The 15,769-nt window shown below is 47.0% G+C and overlaps 1 protein-coding gene across 3 annotated transcripts in view; it reads left to right on the top strand.

The window, feature by feature from the left end:
• The first annotated feature begins 625 nt into the window (after nucleotides 1-625).
• Nucleotides 626-15,769, top strand: part of TMEM245 (transmembrane protein 245) — a 94,300-nt gene continuing 79,156 nt past the window's right edge. For all 3 annotated transcript variants that reach the window (XM_074875436.1, XM_074875425.1, XM_074875415.1), the window contains exon 1: nucleotides 626-1,371. In XM_074875436.1, coding sequence (XP_074731537.1) covers nucleotides 748-1,371 — 624 coding nt within the window. In that variant the 5' untranslated portion in view covers nucleotides 626-747. The remainder of the gene's footprint in view (nucleotides 1,372-15,769) is intronic.

Here is a 15,769-nt window from a genome sequence, read left to right as displayed (position 1 = left end):
CAGGAAATTAGCTCCTCCCTTGATTATCTGCAAAAAAACATTTGATGCAACACAATGTCACAGCTGGCAGGTCTAAAAAAACAGACAGAACAACCACTTTTTCAGCGGGCCTAATTCCCATTAAAAGTACCAGATGCTTCCTTGTTAAACATTTGATGCCAGAACATGTTCAGACAAGGCAAAATTCTCCAGCTGGTCTAACCGGTCTTGCTCTCCACCTTGCAATGACACTGCAAATTTCCGAATATTTTCTGCTTCCAGAGTAGGGATGGGAGAGCGTTTGAGGGAGCTGCGGCAGGGCTGCGCTGCTGGGATGGGGATGAGGACGTGAAGCAAGCTGCTAGGCTCTTTCAAGCTCCAGCCCTTGGAGCTTGAGCAAGAGTAACGACTTCAGCAAGAGTAACGAAGGCGCGGGGAAGCCTCGACCCGCGCTCGGCGGTGACCGAGGCGGGGAGGGCGGGGTGGAGGCCCTCTGGGGCGGCCCCTCCCTCGCCGCCCCGGCCAGGCCCCGACGCGGGGGAGGGGGGGGGGGGGGAGCGCGGCCGGCGGCTCTCCCGGGGCAGGACTACATTTCCCAGCACCCTTCCCCGCCGGCAACTCCCCTTCCCCGCCGGACTGGGCGCACGGCCGTGCCCGGAGCCGCGCGGCGGCAATACAGCCCCCGGCCGCCCCGCCGCGCCCTCGCCTGTGGCAGCGGCGGCCGGAGCCGCGGCCGTGCCCGGCGCTGCGCGGGAGGGGGCGGGTGCCATGGCTGACAGCGGAGAGCCCCCGGCGGCTCCGGCCGTGGCCCCTCCGGGCTCGCCGGCGCAGAAGCGGCGGCCGGGCGGGTCCCCCAGCGCGGGTGCCGGCGGGGCGGAGGGGGCGGCGGCCATGCCGCGGCTGCCGCTGGGCGGCCCGGGCGGGGCGGTGGGGATGTCGCTGCCGCGGCTGGAGAAGCCGATCAAGCAGGCCTTCTACAACACCGGGGCGCTGCTGTTCGCGGGGCTGTGCTGCGGCGCCGCCGTCCTGGTCTACTTCATCCTGGAGGCCTTCCTGCGGCCGCTGCTCTGGGCTGTGCTCTGCGGCACCTTCCTGCACCCCTTCAAGAGCTCCCTGACGGCGCTGGGCCGCCGCTGGCTCGGCCGCCTGCACCGCTCCCGCACGCCTGTCCTGCTGGCCGCCCTCCTCCTCCCCATCTGCTTCGCCAACTACGGGGTGGAGGCGCTGGGCGAGCAGGTGCTGCGGCGGCGGCGGCTCCTGCTGCTCTTGGGCGCCGGGGGGCCGCTGCTCTACGGGCTCTACTGCCTGGGCAGCTCCCTGGGCGTGCAGGTGCTGCTGGCCCAGGCCGCCCGCCTCATCTGCCAGGGGCTGGACTACTTCAGCAGCCAGTGGGTGAGTGCCCTCCTCGGGCGGGGCGGGGGTCTCGGGGGTGGCCGGGCTGCCTGGGAGGGGGGGCGGCGGGCGCCAGCTTCCCCCTCCCCGCCTCGGAGGTGCGCGGCCCGACGGGGAGGGCCGGGATGCGGCCCTCGGCTCCCTCCCTCTGGCCGGCCGGCCGGCCGTGGCGCCCGCACTGCCTGTCCGCCCGCACTGCCTGCCTGCGCGCCCTGCCCGCCGGCGGCCGTTGGGCTGCCCCGGGGGGCGGTTGCGGCGCGCGGGCTGGGGCGCGGCGCCGGCCGCCATCTCACTTGTTGCGCGGCGGTGGCGGGGGGCTGGCAGGGCGGCGAGGACAGGGCGGGGGGATGACCCAAATCGCCTGTTTGAAGTCACCGCAGCCTTTTTTTTTTTTTTTTTTTTTTTTTTTTTCCGGTAAAGGAGACAGAAACTCTCCTCACGGCACGCGGGTGTGACTGCCGCCGCAGCGTCGCTCGAGGGGGGGGTGGGGGGGGGCGGCAGCAGCGCCGGGGATGCCCGGGCAAACCAGCCGCCCCGGTCAGGGCGTCGTGGTGGCGTAGGGCAAACCTCGCCTTCACGAGGAAGCTGTGTGTGTAAAACAGCTTTAAAAGGAGCTCCCGAGTTCCATCCCGCGGCGTGGAGGGGTGTTTCGTATAGACGGGGGGTGCAGCAGAGGCAGATACGTTTTCTCTCTCGGCATTTTGGGTCCGTTGTTTAGTCATGCCCCAGTTTTGAGATGCTGTTGAGTCAGAGGTAATCCAGGTGAGGTCTTGGGCAAACATCGACCCTGTTGAGCTGTGAGATGTGTCTTAAGTGTTGTGAAATAGCAGGTCAGCTCTGCAAATGACTTGAGGGGAAAGGCATCTTAAGGCTTGTTTCTCAGTGTACTGATTTTTCTTTTTCCTTAAAGTATCAAATGGTGCAAACTCAGTTTGAACGTTAAAAACTAAAGCTATTTATCTAACTTACAAATTTTACATATGGTAGTAAAGATTCTGGGAGACTACTACTTTTCCCTGTCTTGTCTTCAGTAGGTAGGTAAGTTAAAACCCCTGGCAGAACTAATTTTCACTTTGCTAGTTATAATTGAAAATGCAAGAAAGGCTACATATCTGAAGTAAATGGATATGTGAAAGCACAGAAGAGCAGTAAGTTACACTTTTAGAAAATGGTGATGTATGATTGACATGCTCAGATTGCTTAGCGTAAAAGACGTTTTCTAAGCTGCTCTAGTTTTTAAACTAACTAAACAACATGTACACCCCCTGCCCCCCCCCCTCCCCCCCAAGGTGGAAAGTGACATACACAGTGGAAATAAAACTTGAAGAACTCCCCAAAACTGATCAACTTATGTGGGCAAGAGAGAGAGAAACTATCAAGAAAAAAACAAACAAACAAACAAGGTTGTCCAGGCTTCTGATTTTGAATTACACATGTTCTTCGAATACTAGTTTTATTCCTTTGGTGGAGCTGGTGTATGCTGATATCTCAAACACAACTTTGGAGGTGTATACCAGAAACAAAGAAGTAATAGTTCTCCTGAACGTACTGACAAAGGTTGTTTTGAGCTATTTCTGGTGTGAATAGGATGGACTGGAAAATGTGTTTTGTCTCTTGAAGGTAAACATTGGGAGAAGAGATTTTCTTGGCTTTCTATTCTGAAGCATTGTCATACTCTGGAAAATGTCAGGGGAGATGTGTTTCTGTTCTGTTTTGTTGTCAGAAGTATAATTAAGACTGAGTAGACAGAGACGCTCTCTATTTTTATAAATATACAACCATCTTTACCTTCAGCCAAGTGTTGGAAGAATGTAAGCATGGATTGGTTCTGATGGGAAGTTTTGATTAGTTGCCACACAATTTACTTGATAAGCTTAAGACTTTCCTGTGCATTGGCCTACCCATTTTATTTTAACAAATCAGCGATTTGCTACACTAACCAACTTGGCTAAGTCCAGTCCTTTATCAAACTTGGTTAATTAAGCTGTACTTAACTGGGTAAGTATAAGGGTACTAAAGGAAGTTGCACCAATTTAACCTCCTAACTATTGTTGTAATGCCCCGCTGGATGTCTCTGTGTGCTCAGTGCAGTTTTGCTTAGCAGTGTCTGGTACTTTTGTTTCTGGTGTGACACTTGTGTTCGTTGAAGTGCTGTAAGGTTTTAACTGGGCCAAAGGATAGTAAGCTCCCAAAACTCTTCTGACTTGAGTTCCTTGGGAAGATTTCAGGTTCATGTCACAATAACTGACCATGGGCTTCCTTAAGCAAACCAGTTGCTGTAGCTTTCTAAGCAAGCTGCCTATGTCTCTTTCTGGGGCCTTCTATGAGAAAGAAACTGTGGGGCTTCCCTTTGTAAATAACCTCTGCTCAGCCTGGCATCATCTGTACACTTTACAGTGTTTTCCTATTCCGGTTTCTTGAATTTTGCTGTTACCTGATTTATATTATCTCAGAGCTGTAGCAGGATAACTTAATTTTATCCATGCTGCTGAGGAGCCTTGAGCTGGATCAGTTAATAGTATCTGCTTTAACTTCAGTTAATCATTTTAAAGCCATTTAATTGCCATGTTATATTGCAAGACTGTTTGCATGTGTACAGTCTGCTTGTTAGCTGCACAGGAATTTTGGATATTACGAGTCAGTTTGCTCCATTGTACTGTTCTGCTCTGGGATCTGGAGCCTCCATGGTTCCTTCTGTATGTTACCTTGCATGAAGATTACAACTGTTTCTGTTTGTAGATACTCCATGTGATAAGAAAAAGTAACGGTAATTTAATTTCTTGCACTGTTTCTTTTAGCAGCCCACTAAGCTGATTTAGATTTCTGTGTTTTGAAATATTTTGATACGGAATGACTTGATTAACATAAAATAAGTAAATTTTCCACTTAGCAAGGAATACTTTCTTGCCAAGAATATGATATATAAATCATTTATTAAAAGCATAAAAAAGACGAGCAAACATGGCTTGTTTTAAGTTTGAGACCAGTATCTGACTAGCATAGTACACTTGTTTATGGTAATTTTCATCTTGTGAACCATGAATGTCTGTACTCCAGCCACAAATGCTTCTGCCTTGAGCTGCAAAGGTGTACTGTGTATTTGTTCTTATTTGGAGCTTTGCCCCATCTGGAAGGCCCTGCTGCTTACAGAGAAGAACATGCATCGTTGTCTTCTCCCTTTTTAATTCCCTCTGTTGTGCTAGAGAAGTGAGAGGATGCCTATCATTAGAATTTGACTGAGAGCAGTTGCGGATTTTGGGGATGCCAATTTCATGTTCTCCAACTAAAGTTATTTTTATGGTATCTACTAGGCCATGATACGGAGACAGAAATTCTCTTCGGTTCCAGAAAAAAATGTTCTCCAAATGCAGCAATTGCATGTGATAGTGACATAGTAAACTGTATCTTGGCACCAGTATGTTACAGAGCTTTCTTGTACTGTTGTCCCCCAATATGGGAAAGCCATTCATGGTGTTGATGAGTGAACATTTGGAAATGGCTATATTCCTGTCTGTGGTTCTTAAGTCACACCTGCAGTTTGAATTAGGAATCCTAAACATGTTAGGAAATGTTTGATAGATAATTGCAAAACACTCCATTTGAAGAACAAGTTCAAGATCTGAGGCTACTCTGCAAGTATCTTGTTCCTGCCATCTCCTTTTCCTTCCCTTTATGCTTTACAGTTCCCGCATCAGCTTTGAAGAAGCTTGCTCAAGAAATGTAGTGGGCTACTGGGCCTTAGAGCTAGGAGCTGGTTATAAATTCCAGTTGAGTTCCTTGCTCTGACTCCAGCCTTCTCTGTGAGTTGTTTGTAGAAGTCTTACATAGAGGACATACACTCTACATGAACTTCAGTTACTTATAGTAGGGAAGGGGAGTGTTTTTCTGTATCTTTTTTTCTTTAAAAGTCCCATAGTGGACTGACTATACTCTTACATGCTTATAGGCTATGACAAATTCAGCATGATTACCCTTGCAGTTAGCATACCTTCTGAAGGCTAATCTTGGACTGCCTTGTGATCCTAGTTTTGTAGGAAGTACGCTTGTATCTAGCACTGTGTCTAAGGTAGAGGAAATTCTTCTGCTTTGTGGCAAGAGTTCAAACTACTTTAGTCAGATGTTTTACACTTAAAGTAATATACAGGAAATGCCAGCTATTGGTTGTATTTTTTTTTTTTTTTCCAGCAGGGTTCACATGCTCATATTTATTTAGAAAATAGTTTGTAGATCTGAATAGATGAAATGAATTATACAGCTGCTCTACATTGACTCTGAAGTGCATCTTAGTAAATTAAATCTAATGTAATTGGCAGAATTCTCTGGAGTGAACTTGGTTATAGGGCTGTCAAAATCTTTCTCCCATGGCCAGTCTTTCTTCCTTGGTTTGTCACAAGTTATTGGTCAGGGTCAGAACTGTGTACTCATATGTATGTGTACCTCTGACTGTACTAGGTACAACTCATTTTGTTGTAGTGCTTAGCATGCAGTTAGGGGACCTAATCAATCCTTTCCTCAGTACAGTGCTGGGCAAATCTGGAAACACCATTTGCCATGACCACTACGTTGGAATATTGTCAAAGTAGGTCTTCTCTGTTTTGGCCTGTTGTCTGCCTGCTACCTGTCAGGGAAACTATCGAAGACATCCACCAGGGAGACCTCCATTTGTGTTGGTACTAGATGTCAGCAGCCCCTAAAGTAACCCTTGCAGATAGAAATTCTCAAACATGCTTCTTGGTAAATGTTTTGGGTCACAGGTTTCAAGATGCTTGGTTTCCACTGTGCTATTGAATCTCATCTATGGAGGCGACAATGCATCTACATTTTGCCAGGTTCACGTCATGGGGCAATTTCTCTTCCAGCAGAGGGAAGGGCTAAGTTTGACTATAATTTTGGAGTAACTATAAATGAGAAAAACACGGTTCTTATTTTTGAGTTGCATATAATTCCTATTTTTTGAGTGTTTCAGAGAGGGTTTGGGTTTTTTGGGGTTTTTTTCCTTCCCTTTCTTCTTTGAGCAGGCTTGCTGGTTTCTAAAACTTGCCCAGCATAAAAAAAAACACACCTGAAAAAACAGTTAAGTATTCTTTCTGCTGTTTATAATAATCCTTTCTTTATTTGGTATCATGACTTTTAAATCATACAGCCAGGTACTGACTGTAAACACATGTACCAAACCCACAGTTTTTGGTTTGTTTTCACAACTTGGTAGAGGTCAACTGTGTAGAGACCACGTGTGGCCTATTTAAAAACAGGATGGGGAGGGGCAGGGAAGGACTGCGGTGTTGATAGTGTTTACTTTTCCACCTTTGTTTTTCCCTTCCACACCCACTCAGTTTTGGGAGAACCTGCTGTGAGATCCCTTTCTTGAAAAGGCTTGTGAGCTTGTTTAGGTTTATATGCATGAACTGCAGCCCTAGGCACTAAGCTGTCTCCAGCCTTCAGCCTAAACATATATGCTACATCGAGTTAGGGATTTTTTGGTATTTATGTGTAGTATTTGATCACAGTGATACTTCTTTTTCTACCACCTCTGAAAGGAATGCTTGTTATGGAACTGTCCAGCAGAATTTTAACCACATTCTCTATAATAAAGCGAGAAGGTGAAGAAGCTGCATATGTTGAGGAGCCATCTCTTGTGAAAGTGTCATCATGAAGCATGTCAGAGGAGTGGTCCCTCTCTCTGCAGGGAATTTGATGTATTCTGAAACCCCTCTTTTCACAAGTGAATCCTGAAGAGTTTGATTTCTGAATAGTGTTTTTATTAAGGGAGTTTCTCACAAATAGCTGTTCTATTAAGACGAGTGAACTAAAGGAGGAATATTTTCAACATCCGTAGCTGCAGTCTTTTGCATATTGTGGATGTAATGGATTTCCTTAAATTAACAGTGTAGGAAGTGTTGCAGAACACATTGAAAATAGTTTTTCAGTGTGGCAGTGCTGATTTTGATGGTCAGTTCCCCCCTGCCCCAGGTTTCTAGTTAGAAGTTCATACTTCTGTCCCTTCAAAAAGGGGTAGTCTCACTAAACACCAGGCTTCTATTTCATGTGGTTTAGCAGTCTGTGTGTGTTAACACCAAACATATCTGTCTGGATATCTGTCACAGTGGGGCTTCTAGAGGAAATGGAACTGGTATGCTGTTCTAATCCTTTGGGTTTAGGACAAGGAATAACCCAGTCTGTCAGGTTTATGCTTACTTGCATTCACTTAGGATGACATCTACCTGCTTAGGTAAGTGACGGCTTCCTTAGTGAAGGGACGAGGTGGTTGAGTTTTCTGTGAGATGGGAAATAGTATTATATGTATGATCAGTTGTTTTGGGGTTTTTTTGGTTTTGTGTCTGATAAAGACTGTCTCCGTGCTAAATGAAGGGCAGTTATACATTCTTCATTCTGCCAGACTCTGCACATTGTGGGATATTTTCTCTTGTGTACTGTGCACTATACAGTAAAGGCACATGGAATTAATTTTGGTTCTGAAAGCTGGAATCAAAATGATATTTTCATAATTCCTCATCTGCCTCCTTATTTTTTATTGTTTAGAAAACCATTATCAAATGAACAGACAGATAAACGCTGTAATGTTCATTGTGACAAACACAGTTTGGCTTTTAGTGATGCCTTGTGTCGCCTCATCTTTAAAGTCCAACTAGTACTATTCTGCTCAGCTTTTGCGGTAGGTTCATTTTCTTTCACCAGTCTGCATCGCCACTGAGGAGGAATAATGATCTGCTGTTAAAAGATCAGTTCTTCAACCATCTTCACTCAGTGCAGCACTATTTTAAAAGTTTGCAAAAGTATCATGTGAATGTTTGTTCAATGTTTTTAAGGATTTCCTATTTTAAGAAAAACTAATAAAAATATATATTTCCAAAAGAAAATAATATTTTAAAATGTTAAAGGGAAGCAGTGAGATAGTTAGGATTTTTTTTTTTTTTTTTTGTCATAACCCTGAAACAAACTGGAAAATTGGAAACCAATTTGGATCCATAGATTAATCAAATAACTTTAAATATCTCAATTTAAAAAGACCAAACCAAACCCTAAAAAACTTTGCCATATGATTTCCAAGTGGAAAAGAGCAGCCTGGAAAAAAAAACTATGCTTTGAAATGGCAAAGGGAGAGGGTAGAGCCACAACTAGAAAATAAAGAGTTGAAACACGCCATTTGATAGGTCCTGACTTGTTAAAAACTGGAAACTTTTGGAAGGTTGGCAGAGCGTATATCCAAAGAAGTAACTGTTGGTTATTCTACTTAGTCTTCACTATTGTGTTTACCATGGGGTGGTTTACATGAAACAGGTAGGAAATGTGTTCGCTGCTGGATATTGAGTTGTTGGGGCAACATCCCAAGGAAGACCAAGTTGTTCTGGGAGCTTTGCTACCAGTGAGGGGCTGTTCTTGCTTATCCCACTTCTGACATAAGGTTCAGTTGCCCTGTTGTCAGTGCCTGTCTTATCTCTGTGAGCCTGTTTAGCTATAAGTGAGTTTATAATTTAACTCTTGTTTTTTTTCCTGGATAGTTTTTCATCAGTTTAGGGAGCTGGCTGGCTGAATATTGAAGCTGTTGTGCAGAAGAGGTGGGACTGCAGTGGAAGAGAATGAACTGCTGCTTCCAGTAGCAGTGAGCTATTAAATGGGCTCATGTGTAAAACCTTTCCCTCAGAGTTTAACTTGCTGATAGGAACAAAAGGGAGTGAACTGTGTAAATAACGAATTCTACTCTTCAATATAAATCAATATAAATGTTGTCATGAGTTGAGTAGTAAGAAAGAGTTCATTCTTGAAAAATGATGCCAAAGCCAAAAGAGTGTCTGAGATTTTCAAATTCTCTCAACTTTAACTGGAACTGGAAACACATTTTCAGTAACATTAGTGATACGGTCATGCTGATAAATCCTAGACTTTCCAACACTGAAAAGAAGAATCAAAACACTGAAGCAGATGCTTGAGCTTAATATAAAAGCTGCATTTTTCAATGGTGTAGTTTTGTATCCAGTTGGCAGTTTAAAGAGAACTGAAGCCCTTCAGACTTGCCTAGATGTGTCTAAATCTGGCCTTTTGTGGTGGTTTGACCTTGGCTAAATGCCAGGTACCCACCAAGTCGCTCTATCACTTCCCCCCCCTTCCCCTTCTTTTTCTCAACAGGGCAAAGAGGGGAAAGAAAATAAGATAGGAAAAAAATCCAACCCTTGTGGGTAAAACAAAAGCAGTTTTAATATAAGCAAAGCGAAGCAAAGGTCCGTGCGCGGAAGCAAAAAAAGCCAACAGATTTATTCTCTACTTCCCATGAACAGGCGATGTCGGGCCTTCTCAGGAAGCAGGGCTCCAATACGCGTAGTGAGGGGTGACTCCGCCCCGTTCCTCCTTTTTCCCAGCTTTATACTTGAGCAGACATCATATGTTATGGAATATCCCTTTGGTCAGTTTGAGTCAGCTGTCCTGGTTGTGTCCCCTCCCAAGATCTTGCCCACCCTGTCCCACTGCGGGGGGAGAATGTCGGAAAGAGCCTTGGTGCTGTGTAAGCACTACTCAGCAGTAGCCACAACACTGGTGTGCTATCAACACCCTGCCAGCTCCCAACATAAAACACAGCACCATGAGGGCTGCTGTAGGGCAAAACCAATTCCGGCTCAGCCAGACCCAGTACAGTCTCCACCCCTTATTCTATACCATTTACGTCATGCACAGGTTCCACATAACACTTATTTATTCATTCCGTAAGCTTTCATCACTCCTCCAGATGTTCAGTGACTTGGCTCCCATCTGTCAAGATGGATGTTTAGGACAGGAGCAGTATGTTTGACTGTTGGACTCCAGCACCGGCTAGGTTTGGGTCATCATTGCACGTATCTGGTTCACTCTTCGTCGTTCCTACTTCCTCCATCACTTCCTGCAACATACAACTCACCCCACAGATTATTTTCCCCCCAAGGTTAAATTTCCTTGAGGCACACACTGAGTAGCCCCATCCTCCCGTGTTACCCACCAAGTACATCCAGGTCCCTGAGCAAAAACAATCCCATGAGTGGGCTTGCCTTTTCCCAAGGGAGGAGCAATCCACACTGCCTTCCCCAGCCATTTCCCTGTGTGTACTACAGGGACCTTATCTCCTCCCACAGTATGAAGGGGTTTTGTTTGGGCAGGACCAGGACGGTTAACAGATCCTCTGGTGTTAATTAGCCAAGTGGCTTCTGCTAAATGTATACAGTGCTTCCATCCCCCCTTGTCCAATGCTCTCAACATAGTCTTCAACAGTCCATTGTATCTTTCAATCTTTCCAGACACTTGTGGGTAATAAGGGATGCGATACACCCACTCAATGCCGTGTTTCTTTGCCCAGGAGTTTATAAGATTATTTTGAAAATGGGTTCCGTTGTCTGATTCGATTCTTTCAGGAGTACCATGTCACCATAAAATTTGCCTTTCAAGACCTAAGATGGTATTTCGGGCAGTGGCATGATTTACAGGGTACATTTCGAGCCAACCAGTAGTTGCTTCCACCATAGTGAGTATGTAGCGCTTGCCTCGGTGTGTTTGTGTCAGTGGTCCAATATAGTCAATTTGCCAGGCCTCACCATATCGAAAACTCAGCCATCGCCCTCTGTTTCAGGGAGACTTTACTCGTGTGGCTCGCTTGATTGCAGCACATGTTTCACATTCATGAGTGACCTGTGAGATGGCCTCCATGGTCAGGTCCACCCCTCGATAACGAGCCCATCTGTATGTTGCATCTCTCCCAAGATGCCCGGATGTTTCATGGGCCCATCGAGCTACAAATAGCTCACCCTTGCGCTCCCAGTCCGGGTCCAGCCAAGCTACTTCAATTCTGGCAGCCTTGTCTACTTGCTCATTGTTTTGATGTTCTTTGGTGGCACGGCTTTTGGGCACGTGAGCATCTACATGACGTACCTTTAGAGCCACGTTTTCCACTCGGGCAGCGATGGCCTGCCACAATGCAGCATCCCAGATGGGTTTACCTCTGTGCTTCCAATTGGTCTTCTTCCACTCCTGTAGCCACCCCCACAGGGCATTAGCCACCATCCAGGAGTCAGTGTAGAGATACAGTACTGGCCACTTTTCTCATTCAGCAATCTTTAGGGCTAGTTGGATCGCTTTTACTTCTGCAAACTGACTTGACTTGCCCTCTCCTTCAGTGGCCTCAATGACTTGTCTTGTGGGGCTCCACACAGCAGCTTTCCACTTCCGATGGTTTCCTACCACACGACAGGATCCATCAGTAAACAGAACATAACGCCTTTCATCTTCTGGTAACTCATTATATGGTGGTGCCTCTTGGGCACAAGCCACCTCCTCAGGCAGTGCTCCAAAATATCTACCTTCTGGCCAGTCCATGATCTCTTCCAGGATCCCTGGACGGTTGGGTTTTCCCACTCGAGCTCGTTGTGTGAGTAACGCTACCCATTTACTCCAGGTAGCACTGGTTGCATGGTGCATAGAAGGGATGTTTCCTTTGAACATCCAATGTAATACAGGCAATCGCGGTGCCAAGAGGAGCTGTGCTTCTGTACCAACAACTTCTGAGGCGGCTCGAATCCCCTCATATGCTGCTAGTATCTCCTTTTCAGTCAGAGTGTAGTGGGCTTCTGATCCTCGATATCCCTGGCTCCAAAATCCTAATGGTCGACCTTGAGTTTCACCTGGTATCTACTGCCAGAGGCTCCATGTGAGGCCATGCTCCCCACTTGATGTATAAAGTACATTTTGCACAGCTGGTCCTGTCCGAACAGGCCCAAGAACTACCGCCTGAGCTATCTCCTGTTTGATGTGCTCAAAGGCTTGTTGTTGCTCAAGACCCCACTCAAAATTGTTCTTCTTTCGGGTTACTTGATAGAGAGGGCTCACCAGCTGACTGTAACCTGGAATGTGCATCCTCCAAAATCCCACAAGTCCTAAGAAAGCTTGTGTTTCCTTCTTGTTGGTCGGTGGAGACATAGTTGCTATCTTGTTGACAACATCCATAGGCACATGATGGCGTCCATCTTGCCATTTTATTCCCAAGAACTGAATCTCTTGTGCTGGTCCCTTGACCTTGCTTTTCTTTATGGCAAACCCAGCTCTCAGAAGAATCTCAATTACTCTTTGTCCTTTCTTGAACACTTCTTCTCCTTGTTGTCCCACACAATGATGTCATCGATGTACTGTAGATGTTCAGGGGCATCACCCTTTTCCAGTGCAGTTTGAATTAGTCCATGACAAATAGTGGGGCTGTGCTTCCACCCCTGGGGCAGTCGATTCCAGGTATACTGGAGACCCCTCCATGTGAAAACAAACTGTGGCCTGCACTCTTCTGCCAAAGGAATTGAAAAGAATGCATTGGCGATGTCGATTTGTGGCGTACCACTTGGCTGCCTTTGACTCCAGTTCATACTGGAGCTCTAACATATCTGGTACAGCAGCACTCAGTGGTGGCGTCACTTCGTTCAGGCCACGATAGTCCACTGTTAACCTCCACCCTCCGTCAGACTTTCGCGCTGGCTATATTGAGCTATTAAAAGGCGAATGTGTCTTACTGATGACACCTTGGGTCTCCAGTTGACGAATCAGGTCTTGGATGGGAGCCAGAGAGTCTCGGTTTGTGCGATACTGCCGTCAGTGCACGGTCCTCGTAGCAATTGGCACCTGTTGTTCTTCAACTCGCAACAGTCCTACAACAAAAGGATCTTCCGAGAGGCCAGGCAGATTAGACAACTGTTTGACCTTCTCTGTGTTCACACTGGCCACACCAAAAGCCCATCGGTATCCTTTTGGCTCTTTGAAGTACCGCCTCTTGAGGTAGTCAGTGCCCAAGATACAAGGGGCTTCTGGGCCAGTTACAGTGGTGTGTTTTTCCCACTTGTCCCCGGTAAAGCTAACCTCAGCCTCCAGTACTGACAGTTCTTGACATCCCCCTGTCACTCCTGAGATCCAGATAGGTTCTGCCCCTCTATAACTTGATGGCATTAATGTACACTGTGCCCCGGTATTGATAAAAGCCTGGTACTTCTGTGGATTTGATGTGCCAGGCCATCGAATCCACACTGTCCAATACACCCAATCATCCCTTTCCTCCTCCTGGCTGGAGGCAGGGGCCCTCTATTCCTGTTCTTGGTCGGAGTATTCACTGTCTGACCCTTGCTGTGCCAGGCCGGAAACTCCATCATCAGGGCCAAGGGAGGTGATCTCAGTCTTCCTGTATCTGGGAGATCGCTGATTACTTTCTGGTGGTTTCACACCAGCTACATTAACAACCTTCTTGGATGTCTTCTTCTTGGCAGGGGTCTTTCCTCGCAATTCATGTACACGAGCTTCCAACTTGAAGGTGGGTTGACCATCCCACTTCCTCATGTCCTCCCCCTGGTCACGCAGGAAGAACCAAAGTTCGCCACGTGTCATGCACCTGGGTTTCCCTTTCCCTCTGACTGGGGTGGAAGAGAACTGATTTCTTGGGGTGCTCCTGACATCCAGGGCTCTCGCCCGTAGAGATGAGGAGGTACCAAGACTCAAAGTTCTGAAGCCAGGAAGAGACTGCCTCCACAGTTGGCGTACATCTTAGTCCTTCTCCCACATCCATTTCTGGATAGTACATCGCAGCCAAGCCGGCAGAATACGAGGACGGCGCACCTTTAATCACCTTCCTCCACGTGGCCCGTGTGCACAGGACATCCTCTGGATTTTTAGGGGCTTCATCATTATCTGGATCACCATAGATGACTTCCAGCACTGCTAATTCTCTCAGGTACTGGACACCTTCATCTGTAGTAGTCCACTTCCCTGGGGAGTTGTCCGTAAGATCTTCCTTGAAAGCATATCTTGCTTTAACACTTGAAAGGAGCCGTCTCCACAGACTGCAAATTGCTGTCTCTTTTCCAATTCCCCTTTCAATTCCTCGATTTCTAGCAAGGGAACCCAGCATTTGGGCTTCCTTACCTTCCAGCTGTTGAGCATCAGCCCCATTATCCCAGCATCGAAGCAGCCAGGCAGCAATCCGCTCATCTGGCTGGCGGCTATAGTCTTTCCGCAGATCTCGCAGTTCTGATGACGTCAGGGACCGGGTAGTTTCTGCCTCCTGTTTGAGTTCTGTTATTCCCTCTTCTGACCCCTTTGCTGAAGGACCCGCTTCTTCCTCTTCTTTCTCCTCCCTTATTAATCGAGGGTATGGACCTGTTGTTCTCATTGTCCACTGTTTCTTTTTTACTACTGGGGCAATCTCTGCTGCTGTTGTTATTGTTTGAGATCCCATCTCAACCACAGTCCTTTGAGAGCACTGAACTGCAGCTCGATAAGCATAGGCCAGGCCCCAGTACAGCGCTAGGAGTTGCTGATTTTCACTGGGATAGGCAAGGCACCCTTCTATCAGGTGTTGTGTCAATTTTGCGGAGTTGCTTGCCTGTTCAGGGGTAAGATCCCAGGCTACAGGAGGTGATAACCGTCCTAGGAATCTGCCCAAATCTTCCACTCCCCCTGCCACCCAGGGACAGGCCGCCTCAGGGCACATTTTGGTATTGACTGACCCAAAATTTGCCTTCTCTTACACCAAAAACATACCGAGCTCCACACAACCCACAATAGGTGAATAGCATTAATGAACAGTATCAAAGAGCTAACATAAGGATTAATAAGTACTTCGAGAGCCTGCAGAATAAAACCACTCATGATGTTCCCAATTTCTTCCAGCATGTTCCCGAGCTTAGCAAAATAAAGATAAGCAGAGCAATCAACAAACCCGTGACCAGCACAAGAGCTTGTCGCTTAATAACTGCTATAGCTATAGCACAATTAATATAAAACTGCCATTGTCTTGCCCCATGTTGGGCACCAAAAAAGACTGTGGTGGTTTGACCTTGGCTAAATGCCAGGTACCCACCAAGTCACTCTATCACTTCCCCCCCCTTCCCCTTCTTTTTCTCAACAGGGCAAAGAGGGGAAAGAAAATAAGATAGGGAAAAAAACCCACAACCCTTGTGGGTAAAACAAAAGCAGTTTTAATATAAGCAAAGCGAAGCAAAGGTCCGTGCGCGGAAGCAAAAAAAACCAACAGATTTATTCTCTACTTCCCATGAACAGGCGATGTCGGGCCTTCTCAGGAAGCAGGGCTCCAATACGCGTAGTGGTTGCCTTGGAGGACCAAGGGTGACTCTGCCCCATTCTTCCTTTTTCCCAGCTTTATACTGAGCAGACATCATATGGTATGGAATATCCCTTTGGTCAGTTCGGGTCAGCTGTCCTGGTTGTGTCCCCTCCCAAGATCTTGCCCACCCTGTCCCACTGCGGGGGGAGAATGTTGGAAAGAGCCTTGGTGCTGTGTAAGCACTACTCAGCAGTAGCCACAACACCAGTGTGTTATCAACACCCTGCCAGCTCCCAACATAAAACACAGCACCATGAGGGCTGCTATAGG

This window comes from Strix uralensis, chromosome 1, assembly GCF_047716275.1.
Source record: "Strix uralensis isolate ZFMK-TIS-50842 chromosome 1, bStrUra1, whole genome shotgun sequence".
NCBI classification, from domain to species: Eukaryota; Metazoa; Chordata; class Aves; order Strigiformes; family Strigidae; genus Strix; species Strix uralensis.
The sequence above is the reverse complement of the archived record's forward strand: the minus strand, read 5'-3'. Positions and strand labels throughout refer to the sequence as shown.